General features: G+C 36.0%; 2 protein-coding genes across 2 annotated transcripts; both read right to left on the reverse strand.

Moving 5' to 3' along the window:
* Positions 1 to 10,279: 10,279 nt before the first annotated feature.
* Positions 10,280 to 10,867, reverse strand: LOC117914536 (early nodulin-75-like). The gene has a single exon (XM_034829885.1). It carries the CDS (start codon positions 10,865 to 10,867, stop codon positions 10,280 to 10,282), a length of 588 nt encoding a protein of 195 aa, XP_034685776.1.
* A 9,457-nt stretch (positions 10,868 to 20,324) lies between these two features.
* Positions 20,325 to 20,801, reverse strand: LOC117914538 (early nodulin-75-like). Its single transcript, XM_034829888.1, has one exon. It carries the CDS (start codon positions 20,799 to 20,801, stop codon positions 20,325 to 20,327), a length of 477 nt encoding a protein of 158 aa, XP_034685779.1.
* Between the last annotated feature and the right edge of the window lie 1,488 nt (positions 20,802 to 22,289).

Genomic DNA, 22,289 nt, shown 5'->3' on the forward strand with positions numbered 1-22,289 from the left:
ATCTAGTGGGGTAAGAACTAGATCCTCTCTTAGAAATATTTGCAATAATCTAGCTTTTATCTCTCAAATTGAGCCTAAAAATATAAATGATGTTTTAAATGATGAAAATTGGATAATTGCAATGCAAGAAGAGTTAAATCCATTTGAAAGAAGTGAAGTATGGGAATTAGTACCAAGACCTTCAAATCAAAGTGTTATTGGAACTAGATGGGTCTTTAGAAATAAAATGGATGAAAATAGCATAATTGAGTAAATTTCTTTTGAAAAAAATGTTTTAAAATGGGAAAAATTGACACAACTCTTTTTATAAAAACCAAAGAAAAAGATATGCTCTTAGTTCAAATATATGTTGATGATATCATTTTTTGTGCTACTAATGTCTCTCTTTGTGAAGAATTTTCTAAGTGCATGCATAGTGAGTTTGAAATGAGCATGATAGGAGAACTCAACTTCTTCCTTGGACTTCAAATCAAGCAACTAAAGGAATGAACCTTCATCAATCAAGCAAAGTATATAAGAGATCTTCTCAAAAGGTTCAACATGGAAGAAGCCAAAACAATGAAGACTCCAATGAGCTCATCCATCAAGCTTGATAAGGATGAGAAAGGTAAATCCATTGACTCTACTATGTATAGAGGCATGATAGGTTCTTTGCTCTATTTGACCACTAGTAGACCTTACATTATGTATAGTGTGTGCTTGTGTACTAGATTTCAATTTTGTCTTAAAAAATCTCACTTAAGTGTCGTGAAAAGAATCCTCAAATATTTGAAAGGGACAATGGACATAGGCTTATGGTATCCTAAGAGTGATAACTTTGAATTAATTGGTTTTTTGGATGCCGATTTTGTCGGTTGTAGGGTTGAAAGAAAAAACACTAGTGGCACTTTTCATTTCTTAGGACACTTGTCTCATGGCATAGTAAGAAGCAAAATTTGGTAGCTTTGTCAATGGTAGAAGCCGAATACATAGCAACTGGTTTATGTTGCGCACAAATCCTTTGGATGAAATAAACACTTAGTGATTTTGATTTATCTTTTGAGCATATTCCTATTAAATGTGATAATAGTAGTGCCATAAGTATATCAAAATATCCCGTGCAACACTCTAGGACTAAACATATAGAGATTAGACATCATTTTCTTAGATATCATACATAAAAGGATGATATAACACTTAAATTTGTAAGTACAAAATATCAACTTGCCGATATCTTTACAAAACCTCTAAGAACAATTTGTTGATATTAGAAGACAATTAGGAGTGATTTCTTTATGATCTAATGTGATGAATTCTTGATGAATATACTTTCTGATTGCATGAATTTCATGTCATATGCATCATATAGACATATACTTAGATAATGGTCAAATTTTGACCAAAAATCAAAATTCCCATGGCATTGGGCATCAAAAATTTGGAATTTCAATTGAAAATGGCAGGGAGAGGATCACAAAATAAGGAAGTGCGCAAAAATTGAAAAAGTCAAAACGTTGACCGTGTTGACCAAGCGGTCAATCGGACCAGACCAATCGACTAGTTTGTCGAGATTTGGGATTTTTAAGAGACTCCAATGCTTTAGTTTTTGCACCATTTTCCTCCATTTCTTCACGGTCTCTCTAATTTTGGCTTCTAGAGACTGATTTGAGTGCGTTTTGGACCGATTAAAGCATTTTGGATTGGATTTTAGGAAGATTGAAGGCTAAGGTTTCGGATTTGGGTCACCTTCTCTTCCTCTTGCGTGTCACAATCAGCTTTAGCATCGTTCTCTCTCCATTTTCACACACCTAGGGTTTCAATTGTGAGCATCTCTCTCTTTACCAACTACTACTCCCTTGTTTTTTCTTCCATATGGCTCCTAAGCTAGAGTCCGCTACTTCTATGGCACAAGGCAAGCACCCAGCTGAGTCGTCTCAATCGAAGGCACGTCGAAATATGAGATTTGACATTGCCTTATTCAGTTCCATGGAGCACTACCAACGGTACAAGCAACACTTTGCTTAGAGACGAGTAGTTCCCAAGAGAAATATTAATTTTCCTCAACTTCAACATTTCGGATTTGAAGGTCTATTCACTAGGATGGTTGGTTGTCTATTGTCACGGTTTCAGAGCCAGTTTTCCTGACCTTGGTGCGAGGTTTTTACTCGAGGGTGACTTATGGCATGGATGGCATGATCATTTCTACTATTGGAGGAGTCGAGATCTGTTTGGACCCAGAGAGCATCTGCCATATTTTCGATATTGCTCATGTTGGACTCAAAGTATACGAGTCCAAAATGTGGCCCATTGTGTCAAGATTTGAGCCTAGAGAGGTCATTTAGAGGATTTGTGAACTTCCAGATGCCCAGGGAATGGGCAAACCATCGACACACAGTCTGGCGGTCATCAACAGAGTGCCACACCATATATTGTACTCTATCTCTCTACCACGAAGTGGACATCGAGATGAGGTCTCTTATTATGAGGCATTCCTTATTGACTCCATTCTAATGGAGAGACAGATTCATCTACTATGTCATCATTCACTGAGCCTCCTCACAGTGAAATACCACCTCATCAGGCACCTCTTGCTCCTGACCATGCTCCATTGATGGATTTATTTACTCATATTAGCTCTCTAGGCACTTGCATGGAAGAGCTTGTTGTAGTTAGTGATACACAGTTCTACTCCATGGAGGATCGCATGGATCAGTATCAGACTGGCTTCACGTCACAGTTTGAGTATTTCCAATAGAGGATTGAGCATATTGAGGATCACTTGGAGAGTCAGCATGAGGAGATGATGGCTTTTCTACCCTCTGTGTTTCCACCTCCACCTCCTCAACCTTGATTTCTTAGAGACCCATTGTTTTCCTTTTTAATGTTGCCAAAAGGGGGAGATATTTAGGATCTAAGACTCTATAGGAGACTTAGATGCATATCATTGTTTGGATTGTACATATTGGCTAATGATACTTTTTACTTATATATGATATGCCTATATGTTTCATGTCTTACATTGTTTCTTATTGCAAATTATCTCTAGCATGTCTTGATTATTTTTTTTTTTAACTTCATAAATTTTGATTGTTAACCCATAATTGGTTTGAGGGGAAGATTCTTCTTCTCCTAGATAACCAAGGTTTGTCATCATAAAAAATGGGAGATTGTTAGCCCAAGGGTTCTCCTAATCATGTTTTGATGATAACAAACCATGCTTAAGTTACTAATTGGTTTGAATTATAAAGAATTTCAAGTGTTAATTTGAAAATTCATCAAATAACCTAATGGATGCAAGATCAAGATTTTTGGAAGACCTTTAATCATAAGAAACATATGTAAGATGAATGCATTGGTGCACTTAGGATTTACATATCATTTCATGCATATTTGGAAAACACGGTTTATGCTTTAAAGTTACATTTCCATCAAAATTTGAGATCTATCAAATGAACCTTAGACAAAATGTTTTAAAATTGGCATATAATTTTACCTAAAGACCTTGCCTAAGTGCTAGAAGCAAAAAGACAAAAAAAAAAAAAAAAAAAACAGGTTTTCAGGTCAAAAATGGTGAACCAGTCAAGGCATTGTCTAAATCAGCTCAATTGACCAAGGTACCGGTCGCTTGGTTCCCTTTTCTCTATCTAGAGATGCAAAAATCACAATCTCTGTCTCTTTCTCTCTTTGTCTCTCTTCCAGTAGCCTTTCCTTCCCGGTCGAGGGATTTGCCTTCCCGATTGAGGTCCGATCGAGAGTAATAGTCACCTACCAAACATTAAATGCTCCAACAGTTAGTGAACCGCTCGACCCCCACCTCGCCCGATTGAGGTTACTTTTTGGTTTTCTTGGCTCCCGATGTTAGAAACCTATAAATAGAGAGCTCCACTTCATTTATGAGCAAGAGAACACTTGCATTTATTTGTTTACCTACTTGTTCTTGTCTTAAAAGCTCTCATTTCTTTTCTTAGTGCATTAAATCTCCATTTTGATATCTTTTAGTGCACCTTTGTGATTCATCCTAGCCTTGAGTTGTATTTGAGCCTTTTTTTAGCTAGGTTGATAGTTTCATACTTGTTAATTGAGTGTTAAAGCCTTCAAGTGAGTTAAAACTTGAAGAGATTATGTAAGAGTCCATTGGAGCCGAAATCGAAGTGTAAAGGTGATTAGAAGCTTGGTTGAAGCTTCAAGTTAGTGAACCCTCACTCGATTAGGAGCTTGAGGAGAGTGGACGTAACCAAGGAAGTGTCGAACCACTATAAAATTGAGTTTGATTTCTCTAACCTTATCTCTTTATATTTGTTTATCTTGTGCTTAAATTTATTGTGTTTAAAAAGAATTTTTAAAAACCCAATTCACCCCCCTCTTGAGTGTTTTTCTTTTTTAAAATTAGCCTTTATTTTCTCACAAACTATTGTAGTATAGTGGTTTTTAGGTGTCATCCATTAGAATGAATTGTTCTCGGTAATTAAGGCTTGAATGAGATGAGAAAAAATGATTGTGATTAAGTAAAATTGATTTGAAAATTCATGGTGAAAAATCAATTTAACAATGGTTTCTAATTGAGAAAAATAATGAAATGTGAAATAAAAGAAAATTAATAGGAAATGAAATTCTCGGAGTTAGAATTTTCTAGAAAACAAATTCCATGGTGAATGAATGTTGAGATTTAATTTTCATCAAGTTAGATTGAAAACCTAAATTTTCATCTAAACCGATTTTTTATTTAGCTTTAAGTCTAGATTTAATTTCTCTTCAAATTAGGTTATTTAATCCAAGAGATCAATTTAAATCATATATTCAATTCTTCTTAAATTATCTTCCAATTATTCACACAATGCAATTATTCAATCTCATCAAATCTAGCTTTTAAGAATTTAATGAATCTACCTAGTTTGCATTGTAGTAGTCATCCATGACAATTTGAAGAGAAAAATTCCCAAAATTCAATTAATCAATCACTTGGATCAAATTACCTTTGCAATTAAAGTTCATTTCTCTAATTCACCATAGATTTTGCCTGTAGATCCTCCTTTCTCCGAGAAAAACGAGATTTAGCCACTCATGTTTGGAGATTTGGTCTCATAAGGCATGTTTAGCTAGTGAGAAAATGAGAGAAAATAAAGAAAAATAGAGAATTCTATTGAGAGAGAAAATCTGAAAAATTCTACAATTAGAAATGTCCAAAAAGCTTTTTCATGAGAAAATCAAGTTTCTATTTATAGGCCAAGGTCAAGTGGACACTTGACATCATCTAAGAGGTCTTCTGGAAGCTTCTTCATCAAGAAATCTAGAGTTTAATAATAAAATGGTCATTTCACAAGAGCTCAAGCAATTTCACATGATTATGTGAAATCAAAAATGCAACAACAGCAATTTACATCTTCTTGGAGCATTTCGCATGACTGTGTGAAATTTTCACATGATCATGTGGAATCGACTTGACAATTCTCATTTAGCCTGCAACATAATTACACCTTCTGATCCATTTTGCGTAGTCATGCGAAATGGAAATATTTGATTTTTAAGTTTTCTTTTGTCATTTCTTTCATTTCCTTCTCTTGATTCCACTTCAACTACCTCTGAATCCCGGTCCAAACCAATTGCATTATTTATTTCATTATGCATTTAGATCATCATCAACATTATTTGTTCTCTTCAATTTGATTCATCTCTTTTGTCACCAATTTATCAAAATCATACCTTGAAATGACTCCAAAACTTCATAAAACTTGTTAGTAACTCTTGCAAGGGAAACAACATATTAATTGAGTGTTTTAGGCATAGCTACTACTCAAAAGATGCGAAACTCATGAGAATTATTATATAAAATATGCTCTTTTTGAGTAGTAATCAACTTTCTTGCATATGCAGACCTTTTAGGGTGGAGTATTAAAGAGCAATATGCTTGTCCTTGTTGTAATAATGAAACTTGCTCTTATTGATTGCAACATGGGAGAAAATTTTGCTACATGAGTTATCATCGATTTCTTTCGACCAATCATAGATTTAAACGTGATAAGAGGTCTTTTAATGGCAAGGAGGAACTAACACTCACACTTATACAATTATCGGGCATTGATGTGTTGCAACAATTAGAATAACTTACACCAATTATGTTGGGGAAGTCACAAAATGCTAACATGAAAACTAAAAGGAAAAAGAAAAATGTTACATATAACCACAATTGGAAGAAAAAAAGTATTTACTTTCATTTGCCATATTGGAAAACACTTATTTTACATCATAATAATTTTAGACATAATGCATATCGAGAAAAATGTGTGACAGTATAATTGGGACATTGTTCAGTATTGACGAAAAAAACAAGGACAACCTAAATAGTCATCTCGATTTACAAGTTCTAACTATTAGAAATGAGATTCACCCAATAGAAAACAGGAACAAATTTATTTTGCTTGCAACATGCTACTCACTCACCCCAAATGAGATTAAAGAATTTTGCAAGTTTTTGAAATCAATAAAGGCCCCCAATGGCTATTCTTTCAATATCTCTCGTTATGTGCAACTCAATGAAAGGAAGATATATGAGCTCAAATTGCATGATTGTCATGTCCTAATGCAACAACTTCTCCCACTTGTAGTTCGTGGAGTTCTACATAAGAATGTTTGTGGAGTTATCATAGAATTGCGTAATTTTTTCAAGCAATTGTGCTCAAAGGTGTTAGAAACAAATCACTTACACCAACTTGAGAACAATATCATTGTCATACTATGTAAAATGGAGCAAATATTTCTTCCATCATTCTTTGATATTATGGTGCATTTACTTGTGCATCTAGTAAGGCAAAGGTTGCGAGACTTGTGCAATATTGTTGGATGTGCCTAATTGAACGATATTGTTATAATTTCATATGAATCATTTAATTTTATTTTATATTATGTTCAGTTCATTAACATGTACATTGGTCTACATATGGATGATGATAGGTACCTAAGCACTTTAAAGTCATATGTGGTAATAGAACTTTTCCAGAAGGTTCTATTGTAGAAAGGTACCTTGCAAAAGAATGTACAACATTTTATTCTAGGTACTTGAATGATGTGGAAATAAAGTATAATCACAATGATAGAAACTTTGTTGGTTTCAACACTAGAGGATATAAAAGGGGTTATCTTTAAACATATTAGACATACGTTGGGAAAGCCCATATTTCATTAACTTAGTTCAAAAGAGTGGTCACAAGCACATTTATATGTGTTGACAAATTGCGAAGATGTCATACCATTCATTGAGTAAAAAATTTACTTGAATTTTAATTAAAGCTCTAGTTTATATCCTTAATCAATGTTTTTTAAATTCACAAGGAGCACAAGCAAACCATCAAGGCTAGACCACGTATACGTGTTTGAGACATAGATTTAATTCATAACAAGGAATTTATCAAGTGGTTTGAAAGACATGTAAGTATATTCCTTATTATAAGGGATTTATTTCACACTATGTACGTTTATATTGAATCCAAACCTATTATTGAATTGTAGGTTGCACAATTACATAATGAAGTCATATATCTGAACACCTTCTCGCATTATCATGTGTTCCAAATTCATTAGTTACATGCTTCAAATGATATATTGTCAATGGATTTAGATCCCACATTAAAGAACATGATAAAAAAAAAAATTTTAAAAGACTCAGAATAATGGAATTGTTGTAGTTGCAAAAACATCAAGCTTTACAAGTGCACATGATATGAGTCCAATTATTAGAGATGCTCTCTACTATGGTGTTCTAACTAAATTTGTTGAGTTACATTATCTTGGTGAAAATAAGGTTGTTTTATACAAGTTTGATTGGTGGGATGTTACAAATATTGGAAAATTGATAAAAGATGATGAGTACAATTACACATTTGTTAACTTTGCATGAATTCTAACCACGAACGAACGATTTGTACTTGCATCTCAAGCAAAGTAAGTGTTCTATGTGAAGAATTCGAATGAATCAGATTGGCATACTATCATGGAGATGCAACCTCAAGACCTCTATAAGATGAAAGGGATAGGATCCAATGGTGATTTTGAACCATTTCAACAAAGTGAACTACATGATCACTAATATATCTCAGATTTAGTTGATGAAGATATAATCAAGTGGAACAAAAGTGATGTTTTAGGACTAATCATCCTAAAAAATATTGTAGTTTCTTAAAAAAAATGAAAATGAAGAAGATGATAATTGAACCTTTGTCATACTTTAAAAAGCAACTATGCATTGTTCATTTTGTATGTTTTGGTTTTCTTCATTTAATTTCCTGATTTTTGTGATTCAATGTCATATTATTGATCTTGAAGTATTTTTCTAATTTTTCATTCTACGATGGTTTCAACAAGGATGACATCAAGTCAAAAAAGGAAATGTGGTCCCACACACAATATTGCATTACAGGGATTAAGGTCAGGGAAGAAGGTAAAAGTTTCATTTAATGAGTACAATCAATTGGTTAAACAGAAAAATGGAAAACACTTATCGAGCTACATAGGGACACTTGTATGTAACCAACACAATGTACCTCTCCAAGCTAGTGATTGGAAAAATGTTCCAAATGATGCAAAAGAGAAAGTATGGCCTTTGTTTTGGTATGTTGTATTTCTCACTATATGATATGTCATTTCACTGTTATTCTATTTTGTGACTAACGTTTGAATCATGTGTAAGAAAAATTTGAAGTAGATAAAGACTGAAAAGATTACATGTTGGGTATAGCCTCAAATAAATATAGAAGCTATAAAAATATGATGAATGCAAAATACTTGACCCTTGGCATAAGGATGCATGAGGAGAGGTTAATACATAAATCACCATTTGTCTCTGATGTTGATTGGAAGTGGCTTGTCTCTGATGCAAAAACCAAATCCCCCACTGAATGTTTGATATTTGATAGCAGGAAAAACACACCCGCAGCTATACACCTCCATCATTCAGATAATTATAGTGGGGGAGATGATTCATGGTTGCCCTTATACCCTTTATTTGCACCATCTATTGAGACTCTTTATCATGGCCAGGTTTTACTGCAGCAACAAGATATGGTGGCAACAATTTTATCTATAGGTGCGGTTCCAGACCGCCTCCATAGGTGTGGTTCCTGACCGCCTCCATAGGTGCCTCTTCTTGTAATGTTTGTTCTGGGAAACACTTGAAAGCCTTATCGTGATAAGGGATTACAAACACTAGTTCAGAGGACAGCCGTGTTAAACTTCCACTATGTTTGTGTCACATTATCAGCAGCCTAGTGTTTATGGGTCATGCTATCTGCAACTAATATAACCCGGTGAACTTCAATCTAAATTCTGGAAGTACTCATGTGACAGATGGTGCCTTTCAGCAGATATCATCAATTTAAAAGTAGTGTGTGTGCCTATAGGTGGGAAGGCCTTGGCAAATGTTCAGTTTTCCGGTAATTCAAGAAGGATATATCTAAAATAGATTTTCTTCTTGCCCATTTCAATAGTTAAAATTTGAGAAGATTGTGTCCACATCACACAAATATTATTGGTCCTTCTGTTGCAATTTACCTCTGAACATGTCTTCCAATTCCCACGGTCCTGTTACTCCAGGAAAACTATTTCGGTCATTTTGAAAAAAAAAAATTAAAGAAGGTACACATGCTTTTAAGTGGACTGGGGCATTCATATCAAGTGGTCTGAATCCACATATGCCACTTCGTGAAAGGTGGAACAGCCTAATCACTAGGCTATTTAGTGTGGCCCAGCCACGTTAATCAAGCACAAGTCTTCATACTTAAAGTCAAATGGTGTCTCTAGTCTCATTACACATCGCTATTTGAAGATTAACTCATCATTAGTGTAATGCGATTAAGACAGTCCTAACTCAATATTTGTTCTAGTTTTGGATGCAAATGCTTGCTGGTTTCATCATTGGATGGGATAAAGGTGCAATCAGGACTATGAATACGCGCAGTAATACTTCATTCTCTTTTTTCTCAATGAGACTTCTTGGCACAATTTTGCTGCTCAGCAACCTACCTCTCCATGGAAAATCAGTTGTGACTGATATAATGGATATATTCTAGAAAGCTAAACATAGATAGCATTCAATATTATCGATATAAATAGCATTAACAGCGTATGTCTCAATGCTCATCAGCTACAAGCAATGGACAAACACTTTGAGTAACTCACAGCAGTCAAAATTCCTAAACAGGACAGACGTGACAGATCTATATATAGAACACTGCATATGAGTCACAGGAAAAGATAATACGGGTACATAGAAGCTCTTATTTTACATATTACTCATACTGATCAAAGTCACTCAGTTGGGATGGACGGGAGAAGGAGGTTTGAGGGGTGGCTTGTGCGGGGAAGTTGGCAGCTTCTTTCCGGGAGCTGGTTGCTTCTTTGCTGGAGTTGAAGGAGGCTTAATCTTCCGAGGTGGCTTGTATGAGTCTTCAGCATTCTCAGCAGGAGGGTGACCAGGGTTGTGACCATAATGTGGTGGCTTCTCTCCCTTGGGTGGTTTGCCAACTGGGGTTGGTGGCTTGTTTTCTGGGAGTGGCTTCTCTCCCTTGGGTGGTTTGCCAACTGGGGTTGGTGGCTTGTGTTCTGGGAGTGGCTTCTCCCCCTTGGGAGGTTTTTCGAATGGGGTGGATTTGTGTTCTGGTGGTGGCTTCTCTCCCTTGGGAGGTTTACCAATTGGGGTCGGTGGCTTGTGTTCTGGGAGGGGCTTCTCTCCCTGGGGAGGTTTAGTGGGTGGCTTGTGTTCTGGAGGTGGCTTCTCCACTGGAGGCTTATGCTCTGGTGGTGGCTTCTCGAATGGGGGATGCTCAGGGTAATCAGCAAGTGAGGGGGTGGTGAGAACCACCATGCCAAGCAACAACACTAGCAAGTATGTAGTTGACATCTTTGGGTTTGGACTCAGACAGTGTAAAACTACGAGAAATCGCTAGCCCTTTATAGCGGCTCGGACCCAATACTGACCTGAGACGTGTCATTATGAGACATGTGCAATGGGGTCGGTTTGGGTCCTACAGTGTTGAAAAGTTGGACATTTGGGGTGTGAGCACAACTTTTGGCCGTTTGCTTTCTCTTCAGCCGCCTTGCTTTTTCCTTTTTTCCTTTTTCCTTTTGTTTTCCTCCTGCCTCATTCTCTCAACTAAACACAATAATGTAGTTGTTTAATTGTTAAATGAGATTTTTATCAAGAGAGAACAGAGTGTAATGTGGTACACATAGCTCAGAAATTAATACCGATCGAGGCCAAAGAAAGAAGACCCATAATCCATTTCCCACAAGCATACACAATGAAGCTGTAATTTTATCATTTACTTTTATCCCTTGGACCACTGCAATTTTGTTAAGAGACGCAATAACACACATTTTTATCTGTCATTCAACATTTACAGTAAAGAGAGGGCACAAAACTCTTTACTGTAAATTATTTTGTCCCAAAAACGCAATTAGATAAATTATGTTTTGCCTGCTAAAAAGAGGCAAATAACTTAATTTGCAACATAATTATTTTGGTTTCTAGAGACCCCGGGGCCTTTCGGTTGGTTTGGGGTCGGAAAATGAACATCATAGGGGGGGTTGTGCCCTTATGGGCATTTATATCTGATAGCTTCAACTGGCCTTGTTCCTAGAAAGAAATTGCCAAAGATATAAACTTATTCCAGGCTGAAAGTGATAGAAGATACCTAGCTGATCAACAAGAAAGTAACTGTCCAGGATCAGCTGCAACAAACCGAGATCAGGTGCAACAAACTGAGGTCAGCTGCAACAAATAGAAGTCGGTTAAGAATGTCTTAAAGAAGGAAGTTAGTTAGTTAGGTTGTTGTAGATATAAATATAAGAAAACGTTAGTGTAAAAGAATTATCATCTTTTCCTAATAGACAATGAGAAATATTGGTTTTTCTAAAACCCAGTTTCTGAAACCCAGTTTCTAAAACTTTCATGGTATCAGAGCTTTGGTATTTCTTTTTTTTTTTTACAAGACTTCTTCTTCTTCTTCTTCATATCAGTTTTAGTTCTTTGTAGATAACCTCCATTCTATTCATGATGAGTTCAACACAGTCATCAGGGTTACAAGCTGGTACCCTACCTTCATCTACCGGTGCTACTCAAACAATGCAGATGTTGAATCATGCATTGCCGATCAAACTTGATAGAAACAATTACATTCTTTGGAGAACACAAATGGAGAACGTTATCTTTGCCAATGGTTTTGAAGATCATATTGAAGGTCTGAAAATTTGTCCACCTCAGAAAACAAGTTCTGGAGAAACAAACCCAGATTTTGTTATGTGGCAACGATTCGATCGCATGATCCTTAGCTGGATCTACTCCTCACTCACTCCTAAAATCATGGGCCAGATAGTTGGCTATCAATCCTCTCATGTAGCCTGGTTTGCTTTAGAACGAATCTTTTCGGCTTCTTCAAGGGCTAGGGTGATGCAACTACGCCTAGAGTTCCAAACCACAAGGAAAGGTTCATTGACAATGATGGAATACATTCTTAAACTAAAGAGTTTGGCTGATAATTTGGCGGCCATTGGAGAACCTGTGACTGATAGAGATCAGATCCTCCAACTTCTTGGAGGTCTTGGGGCAGACTACAACTCCATAGTAGCCTCTCTTACAGCATGTGAAGATGAGATGTCTCTCCACTCTGTACACAGCATTTTACTCACCCATGAACAACGACTTAGCTTTCAGAATTCAGTTGCAGAAGAAAACGTCATCTCTGCTAATCTTGCTACACCACAATATCAACATTTTAACAATAAAAGATCCTCTGGTCAAAATAGACAGTCTGGGTTCAACACAAGAAGAGGTACAAATGGTGGGCGCTCATAATCATCTCAGCATCGACCATAGTGCCAGCTTTGTGGCAAGTTTGGCCACACCGTGGTTCGCTGCTACCACAAGTTTGATATTAACTTCCAAGGCTACAACCCTAATATGGACACCGTTCAAACAAATAAACCAAATGCCAAGAATCAAGTGCAAGCTATGATGGCATCTCCTTCAACTATATTTGATGAGGCATGGTTTTTTGACACTGGTGCTACACATCACCTATCACAAAGTGTTGATCCACTCTCAGATGTACAACCATACATGGGTAATGACAAGGTGATTGTTGGGAATGGTAAGCACCTTCGTATTTTACATACAGGCACTACTTTCTTTCCTTCATCTTCTAAAACCTTTCAACTGAGACAAGTACTTCACGTTCCTGATATTGCTACTAATCTCATTAGTGTCTCACAGTTTTGTGCCGATAATAATACTTTCTTTGAGTTTCATCCTCGATTCTTTTTTGTCAAGGATCAGGTCACCAAGAAGATACTTCTTCAAGGAAGTCTTGAACATGGCTTATATAGATTCCCTGCCAGATTTGTGCCTTCACCTGCAGCTTTTGTTTCTTCCAGTTATGACAGGTCTTCCAATATTTCTTTAACAACCACAACTACACTTTGGCATTCTCGGCTTGGACACCCTGCTGATAATATCTTGAAACACATTCTTACCTCTTGTAATATTTCACATCAATGCCATAAAAACAATGTCTGTTGTGCTTGTCAATTTGCAAAAAGTCATAAATTGCCTTTCAATGTGTCTGTTTCTAGAGCTTCTCATCCTTTAGCTTTACTTCATGCTGATCTTTGGGGCCCTGCTTCCATTCCGTCCACAACTGGTGCACGCTACTTCATTTTGTTTGTTGATGATTTTTCTCGTTTCTCTTGGATTTATCCATTGCATAGCAAAGATCAAGCACTATCTGTATTCATAAAGTTCAAAAGTCTAGTTGAAAATCAGTTTAATTCTTGGATACAATGTTTACGGTCTGATAATGGTGGTGAATTTAAAGCCTTCTCTTCATACCTTGCTACGCATGGTATTAAAAGTCAGTTTTCTTGTCCATACACACCTGAACAGAATGGTCGAGTGGAGCGCAAATTACGACATATAATTGAAACTGGTCTTGCTCTATTAGCCACTGCATCCTTACCTTTCAAGTTTTGGCTATATGCATTTCATACAGCTATTTTCCTTATAAATCGGCTACCTACTAAGGTTCTCAATTATCAATCTCCCTTTCAAATTCTTTTTGGCAAATCACCAAATTATCACATCTTTAAAATTTTAGGTTGCTTATGCTACCCTTATATTCGACCATACAACAAAAATAAACTCTCCTATCGCTCCAGTAAATGCGTTTTCCTTAGCTATAGTTCCAATCACAAAGGCTATATGTGTCTTGACCCCTTGTCAGGCCGTCTCTATGTTACTAGGCATGTTGTGTTTCATGAAACGGTGTTCCCTCTTCAGTCTACTCCGGATCAGTCCTCATCTGCAGTTACTATCCCCACTCCAGCCCTTCTTCCTTGCTCATCTCCTCCCGTGTCCTCACTACCTTCCCATACAACTCCTTCCACCTCAAGCCCACCTTTAACTAATATGCCTTCCTCCACTATTTCTTTACCAGACCTGATACAAGTTCCTTTTGCTGACATCTCCACTTCTGAACCTCACCCTACTAATCAGCATCCCATGGTCACACGTGCAAAGAATGGCATCAGCAAGAAGAAGGTCTACTTCTCATCTCACATCTCTGAACCTACTACATTCACACAGGCTGTTAAAGATTCAAATTGGGTTCTTGCCATGGAAAAGGAGTTTTCTGCTCTCCAAAGAAACAACACATGGCATCTAGTTCCACCACCCTCCAATGGCAATATAATTGGTTGTAAATGGGTCTACAAACTCAAATATAAACCAGATGGAACAGTTGATCGTTATAAGGCCCGGTTAGTTGCACAAGGATTTACTCAAACTCTGGGTCTCGATTATTTTGAGACTTTTAGTCCAGTTGTCAAGGCTTCTACTATCTGCATTATACTTGCAGTTGCACTCTCATTTAACTTGTCAGTTCACCAACTTGATGTTCAGAATGCCTTTCTCCATGGAGATCTTGAAGAGCATGTGTTTATGCAACAACCCCCGGGCTTTATCAATTCTCAATATCCTTCTCATGTTTGCAAGCTTAACAAGGCTTTATATGGCCTTAAGCAAGCCCCCCGGGCATGGTATACCAAACTCAGCACTTCACTTCTTGGCTGGGGATTTCAAGCTTCTCGAGCTGACAGTTCGATGTTTATTCATCATTCAACACATGATGTCCTTATTTTACTCATTTATGTAGACGACATACTGGTAACTGGCAGCAATTCAGCTCAGGTTTCCTCATTTATTACCCGGCTCAATTCTTCTTTTGCTCTTCGTGACCTGGGCTATGTCAATTATTTTTTGGGCATTGAAGTAGTTCGTTCTGGTACTCTGTTTCATCTCAGTCAGCACAAGTACACACAAGACCTCTTATCTCGCACAGCCATGTTAGACTCCAAGCCTGCTACTACTCCGGGATTGTTAGGACAAACATTATCTCATCTTGATGGTGAACCTCTCTCGGATGCCACCTTATATCGCAGCACGGTTGGTGCGCTTCAGTATCTTACCCTTACCAAACCAGACATTTCCTTTGCTGTTAATAAAGCTTGTCAATTCATGGCTACACCCACTACTACTCATTGGCTTGCTGTGAAACGGATTCTACGATATCTCAAAGGCACTTTATCCTATGGCATTCAGATGCAGCAGTCCACCTCGTTGGATATTCATGGATATACTGATGCCGACTGGGCATCTTGTCCAGATGACAGAAGAAGCACCGGTGGCTATGGCATCTTCCTTGGTCCGAATTTAGTGTCATGGTCTTCCAACAAACAGAAGGTTGTGTCTCGCAGCAGTGCAGAATCTGAGTATCGCGCTCTTGCGTCTGCTACTTCAGAGATGATTTGGATTCAATATGTTCTACAAGAACTTTGTCTCTCTTCCTCCTCTCCACCTCTACTTTGGTGTGATAATAAAAGTGCAGCTCACTTGGCTGCAAATCTCGTGTTCCATGCTAGGACCAAACACATTGAAATGGATCTTCACTTTATACGGGATCATGTTCTTCGTAAACAGCTCGTCATTCAGTATCTTCCTTCTGCTGAACAGGTTGCTGACATTTTCACTAAACATATTTCAAGCTCCCAGTTCCTTAGTTTCAGAACAAAGCTATCTGTTGTTCCCTCCCCTGTGAACTTGCGGGGGATGATAGAAGATACCTAGCTGATCAACAAGAAAGTAACTGTCCAGGATCAGCTGCAACAAACCGAGATCAGGTGCAACAAACTGAGGTCAGCTGCAACAAACAGAAGCCGGTTAAGAACGTCTTGAAGAAGGAAGTTAGTTAGTTAGGTTGTTGTAGATATAAATATAAGAAAACGTCAGTGTAAAAGAATTATCATATTTTCCTAATAGACAATGAGAAATATTGGTTTTTCTAAAACCCAGTTTCTGAAACCAGTTTCTAAAACTTTCAGAAAGTAGGTGAGAGTCATAATGAACATCAACCTTTGTTCAGTTTGATTCAATGCCCCCATTGTGTTCATTTCACAGATCTGAATGATTATATCCGTTGAATACACAAATTAATGAAGACAAATATGAAACCCAAGATACATCTCTGCATAACAACCCCAACCCTGGTTGCTATGTTTCCCTTCTTCTATTCACATGAGGATACTGGTTATAATTGTCAGACTTGCAACAAGCCCTTTGACACCTAACGTCAATGGACGAATTAAAAGTCTCCTTCAAACGTCTATTTCACAGCATGAAGCTCATAAAGGATGCTGACAACCTTCAGAGTTAGCGACAAAAGATAATTATCAAGGAGAGATATCTCCAAGAGAATTCCAAGGAGTCTGAATCAAAGACAAATTGCTCACTCAAGGGTTCTTATTTTCTTTTAGGTACAAGTCACTTGAGCGTTGTTCCGGAAGGTTTGTTCCGGAAACATATCAAATGAGCATCATTTTCTTCTTCGGTGACACCTGGCCGTGAGTACGTGGGTCCATTTGCATGCCACTTAGTTGAAAAGTTGGACAATCGGGGGAAAGAAAAAACATGCCAACAACAAGAAGCTAGGAAAAAAGGGTACTAAATTAACGGTACATGATAGTGAGAGAAGGAGCTGTTGCGAATGGAGCGTGCAAAAGTCCAAATCGGCGTCTCTCCATTTCCACGTAGGAAGGTGACCTTTATTGACAAATACGCAATATTTGTAGGCATTCCTTAGATATCAATGTGAAGAATTAGAAATTACAGGCCACTGGACCAAGGAGCGGGTGCCCAGCCAAAGGAAAAATAAAGCAATTTCTTCTGTTAGCTAAGCCTGACGATTTATGCTTCGGATTCGTAATAACGAGAAAATAAGAAAGTATCCAGTTTTTATGCTCATTTTCCTGTCCCCGAATAAAAAGATGTCCCATTGATCATCAATGCAATCCACAGTAATCTTTCATTGACATGGAAAATAAGAGGAAAATAAGAAAAGCGAGTCACTAAAGCAAATGACATGAAATTCGTAAGCTTCATCCACAAGGGAGTCGCATCCAGGCAGTCCCACAATAGACCGACTTGTCGTGTGTGTACAAATCTTTAAAAAAAATATATTTATAAATAATTGATACTTTTAAAAATAATTTAAGATTTATAAATGTTAAAAAAATATTTTTCGTATCTATAAGAATTTATAAAATATTAATAACAAAGTATCCCTTGAATTTGAGTATAATTACATTGTATTAAACTTATCTTTTAAAAGAATAATTTCAATATAAATTTTTAATTTTAAAATTATTTTTAAAAAAACAACTTCAAAAATTAATAATTAAATTGAAATTGTTGCTTCAAAAGGCATTTCTCGGTTCTAATCCTTATAAATTACGGTTTTGAATGAAAATCATGTTTCAAACTCATGTTTTAATAAAAAAAATTTTAAGATGTATTTTTATCAAAATCCCCACAATATTCATTATGCAATAATAAAATTAATAAGTTAATAAATATTTATATATATGCTTCTTTAAACTCATTTCACTTCTTTTTTATATAAAAATTAAATAATTTAAAATATATAAGTTTCTAATTAATTTAATTATATTTTCTTTTCTTTTTTATATTTAATAATAAAACAAAAGTTAGAAAATATTTTTTTAAATAATTTTATTCTTTAGGCTATGTTTGGTTCCCGGAAAGTACAAAGGAAAGAAAAAAATGCTAAGGAAAATGATTTTCTTATGTTTGGTTGTCCTATGAAAAATATCAAAGAAAATCAAATATAATTAAAACTAATTAAAAACTTATGTATTTTTAAATTATTTAATCTTTATATTGATGAGTTAAAATAAATAAAATGAATTTGAAGTAACAAAAAAAATAATTTATCAACTTTTAATCTATTTTTTTATTTTCCTTCACTTTTTCTTTCCTTCTACTTTTCCTTTGTATTTTCTTTCCCTCGCATTTTCCCTCAAATTTTCCGGGAATCAAACATAGCCTTAATATTTTGGGGAACCAAACCTAATGTTTAAAAGAAAATAAAGAGGGAAAAGTGAGAAAAGATAAAACAATGTGTACAAAAGCTCAATTAGCTTTCTTCTAGTCTTTTATACGATGAGTAAAGAATTTGAAAAGTATGAGTTTGTAAGCTACTATTTGGATTTTAAAATAAAATATTTATTTTAATTAATGTATGAAAACGAAAATCTAAGGAAGAAAATAAAAAAAATAGTTTCAAAGTTAGTAAATCATTTGTATATATTTGTTTAAACTCATTTCACTTTTTTTTTCTTCTATATAAAAAATAAATTATGTAAAAAAAAGTTTAACTAATCTTAATTATATTTTATATTCTTCACATTTTTCATAATTAACCAAACATCAAACAATCATTTTCCTTAATATCTTTTAAATTTTTAAGAAACCAAACATAACACCTAAAAGAAGAAGAAATAAGGGGTAAAAAGTGAGTAAAGATAAAATAATGTGGGGGTGAATTAAATTGAAATTGTCTCTTAAAAGATATCTTCCTATTCTAATCCTCATAAATTGTTGTTGATTTGAAAATCATTATTCAACTACCATGTTTTAATAAATATTTTTTTAAATGTATTTTTATCAAAGTCCCCCATGATGGACAATATTCACCATGCAATAATTAATAAAGTATAAATTAAGCAAAATGAAAAGCATTTTCTTTGCATTGAGTTGATTTTGGTTGCATTGAGTTGATTTTGGTTTCATAGTTTTTTCAACTCTTATTTTGATTGGAAGATGTCAAGAAGAGAAAGCAAAAAGAAAAATTAAAATAAAAAAAGAAGAAAAATAAAAAATAGATTTAAAAGTTAATAAATTATTTTTATATATTTATTTAAATTCATTTCACTTATTTTTATTTTAATATATAAAAATTAAATAATTTACTTAATATTGTTTTTTAATTTCTTTGGCATTTTGGGAACCAAACTTAACCTTTAAAATAAAAAACAAAAAAAAATGAAAATAAGGAGGGAAAAGTTAGAAAAGATAAAACAATATGTAAAGGATTTGAAAAGTATTAGTTTGTAATTACTATTTGGATTTCAATAGTATTTTATTTGTCTTTCTATATTTCATGTAAGAGAGAATTTAAGATATTCCCTAAGGCAAAGCATTAGTTACCTGCAATCAGTGGTGATAAGGCTCCAAGCCAATTTTGCATTTCAACATTTCTGATTTCTCAGAAATGTTTCACATTCCACAGAAGAACATTGTTTGTGAAAACATGCATTTATGTTGGATTTTGTATGCTGTGGGGACTGGGGCAAGGATCATATGGAAGAGTGGTTGACTTTTTCTGTACGTTAACGGTTGAAGTAGGACAAGCACGGGCATTTGTGAGGCTTAATTAATTTTGAAGCCTGAAATTGCGTTTCTGTCATTTTGTCAAAAAATGACATTTAGTGACCAGTTTGTAACTGTCAATCGTTGCGTTTTGACTCTGCCTCAACAACATCTGCCATTGACGGATTTTCATACTTGCAAATTAAATAGCCTTTCGTCCCATCAGGAATTTCGGTTTAAATATTATTAAGCATACATTTGGCTGACAATCATTATCCAGTTCATGATTTGGTTTCTTACCCTTAATCAATGGCTCTAAGTGAATATATGTAGAAGGAAATCCGAAGTGTAGACAGTGGTATCGATAACTCTCAATATTCTCTATATAATAGAATAAACAGCGTCATAGTGACCGTCGCCTACAAGCAAGGTACAAATACCAAAACGAGTGACTCACATAGACATCTCCCAACAAGATGTAGTAGTGACTGACACATCGACACAATTAACTCGTAGAAACGGATAAGACCAGTGCACAGCAGCTCTTATATTACATACTACTTATGCTAACCAAAGTCAATTAGTTGGGATGGGAGGGAGATGGAGGTTTGTGCAGTGGCTTGTGGGGCGGAGTTGATGGCTTCTTTCCAGGAGCTTCTGGCTTTTTCATCGGAGCTGAAGGAGGCTCAATCTTATGAGGCGGCTTGTACGAGTCTTCTTTACTCTCGACAGGAGGGTGGCCAGGGTTGTGACCATAATGTGGTGGCTTCTCTCCCTTAGATGGCTTGCCAACTGGGGTTGGTGGCTTGTGTTCAGGAAGTGATTTCTCTCCCTTGGGAGGTTTACCAATTGGGGTTGGTGGCTTGTGTTCTGGGAGTGGCTTTTCTGCCTTGGGAGGTTTAGTAGGTGACTTGTGTTCTGGAGGTGGCTTCTCCACCGGAGGCTTGTGCTCCGGTGGTGGCTTCTTGGTTGGAGGGGGCTTGGGGTAATCAGCAAGAGATGGGGTGGTGAGAACCACCACTCCAAGGAACAACACTAGCAAGTATGTGGGAGACATTTCTGAGTTTGAGCTGATCAGATGATGCAAAACTAGAAGAATTACGTGACCTTTTATAGCAAGTATGTCCCAATACCCACACGACACGTGTTACTGTGACCATAAATATTATAGGGTCCATTTGTGCCCTACCGGGTTGAAAACTTGGACGCTTGGCCGAGGACACACCTGACTATGGAGGACTATTGACGTGTGATCACAGCTTTTGGATTTTTCTTCCTGTGCAGCTGTCTAGCGGTTGGCATTATTTTCTTAATCTTAAATAAAGGCATAGTTATAGAGTACATTTATGTATCTTCTGATAGCCATTAATATATTTGATGAAGAAAGACAAGTGCATACAACATGTATACGGCTTGCTTCAATCGAGTACATTTATGATCAGTTTTCCTGTGCAAGTAAACCAGTTTTTTTTGTTCCACAACTATTTTGGAATCTTGTTTATCAGTTTCTATCATTATAATGTCACATAGGCTGCAAATTGGGCACCCAAAGATATAGTTGGGCAAATTTGTTTCAGAATTTCAATGGTGGATTCAGTAATTGTTAAAAGGTGTTTCTTCATTAAGGAAAGAGTCCTGTAAAAATATTGTTAAAAGGTGTCATAGAAACTATAATAAATAAATAACTTCTTTTCCCCATGGGTGGTGTTTCTTCTGGGGATCACCCAAAATGAGTTCAGATTAAAATTGGTTCGAGTCAAAGCTGTCTCTTTTGTCCAGAAATCAACTATTTTGCGCATTGCATGAATCGATAAAGAAAAAATGAAAGCCAAATCACACCTCCCCTGCAAAACCTAAACCCCGGTTGCTAACTTTCTATGTTGGGCAAATTTGTTTCAGATGGAAGAGTAGTTCTGGAAATACCGCACCAAGTAGGATTCTTTTTCTCTTGAGTGGGTCCACTTGCATGCCAATTATCGAGTTGAAAAGTAGGAGCACCTAGCTCGTGCTCGTGGAACCGAAGGTCAGTGAAGTGGGGCTCCTTTTGGCCTCGTGTAAACTTGATTCAGAAGTGAATTTAATAGTCTTCCACTCAGATGGATATATGGGAATTTTTCTCTCTCTTTTTATTTATTTTTTTATTTTATTGTGTGGGTATGTCAAAGGATAATGAATGAAGCGCGTTAGCTTGTTTTCTGACTGGAACCGCAGATGTCCAAATTGGAGTTCCTTCATTTGTCACTTGGGATTGTTACATGTATAAACAAGGTATAAGAAATATGCCAACGTGTCTTGAGGAGTTATTGATTAGAAATAACAAGTCACCAGACCCTATAGCAGCCTCTGGGGTACGTGGCATCCTATAGCATATTAATGAAGGCTTTTTCGATTTAGACTTCACAATACCAATTAATATGTATGCACAAAATGGAGATGACCCCAAAAAAAAAAACAGAATCGCCATAGTTTCTGTGGTTAAGGTTATTCTCCTCTTAATACCTACAATAATATTTTATATCATATAATAGGATGTTTTTTTCTCTCA

Source organism: Vitis riparia, chromosome 5, assembly GCF_004353265.1.
Source record: "Vitis riparia cultivar Riparia Gloire de Montpellier isolate 1030 chromosome 5, EGFV_Vit.rip_1.0, whole genome shotgun sequence".
Taxonomy (NCBI): domain Eukaryota; kingdom Viridiplantae; phylum Streptophyta; class Magnoliopsida; order Vitales; family Vitaceae; genus Vitis; species Vitis riparia.

Excerpts from the sequence above, each read along its gene's own strand:
- LOC117914538 (XM_034829888.1), bottom strand. The coding sequence starts at position 20,801 with ATGTCTCCCACATACTTGCTAGTGTTGTTCCTTGGAGTGGTGGTTCTC.
- LOC117914536 (XM_034829885.1), bottom strand. The coding sequence starts at position 10,867 with ATGTCAACTACATACTTGCTAGTGTTGTTGCTTGGCATGGTGGTTCTC.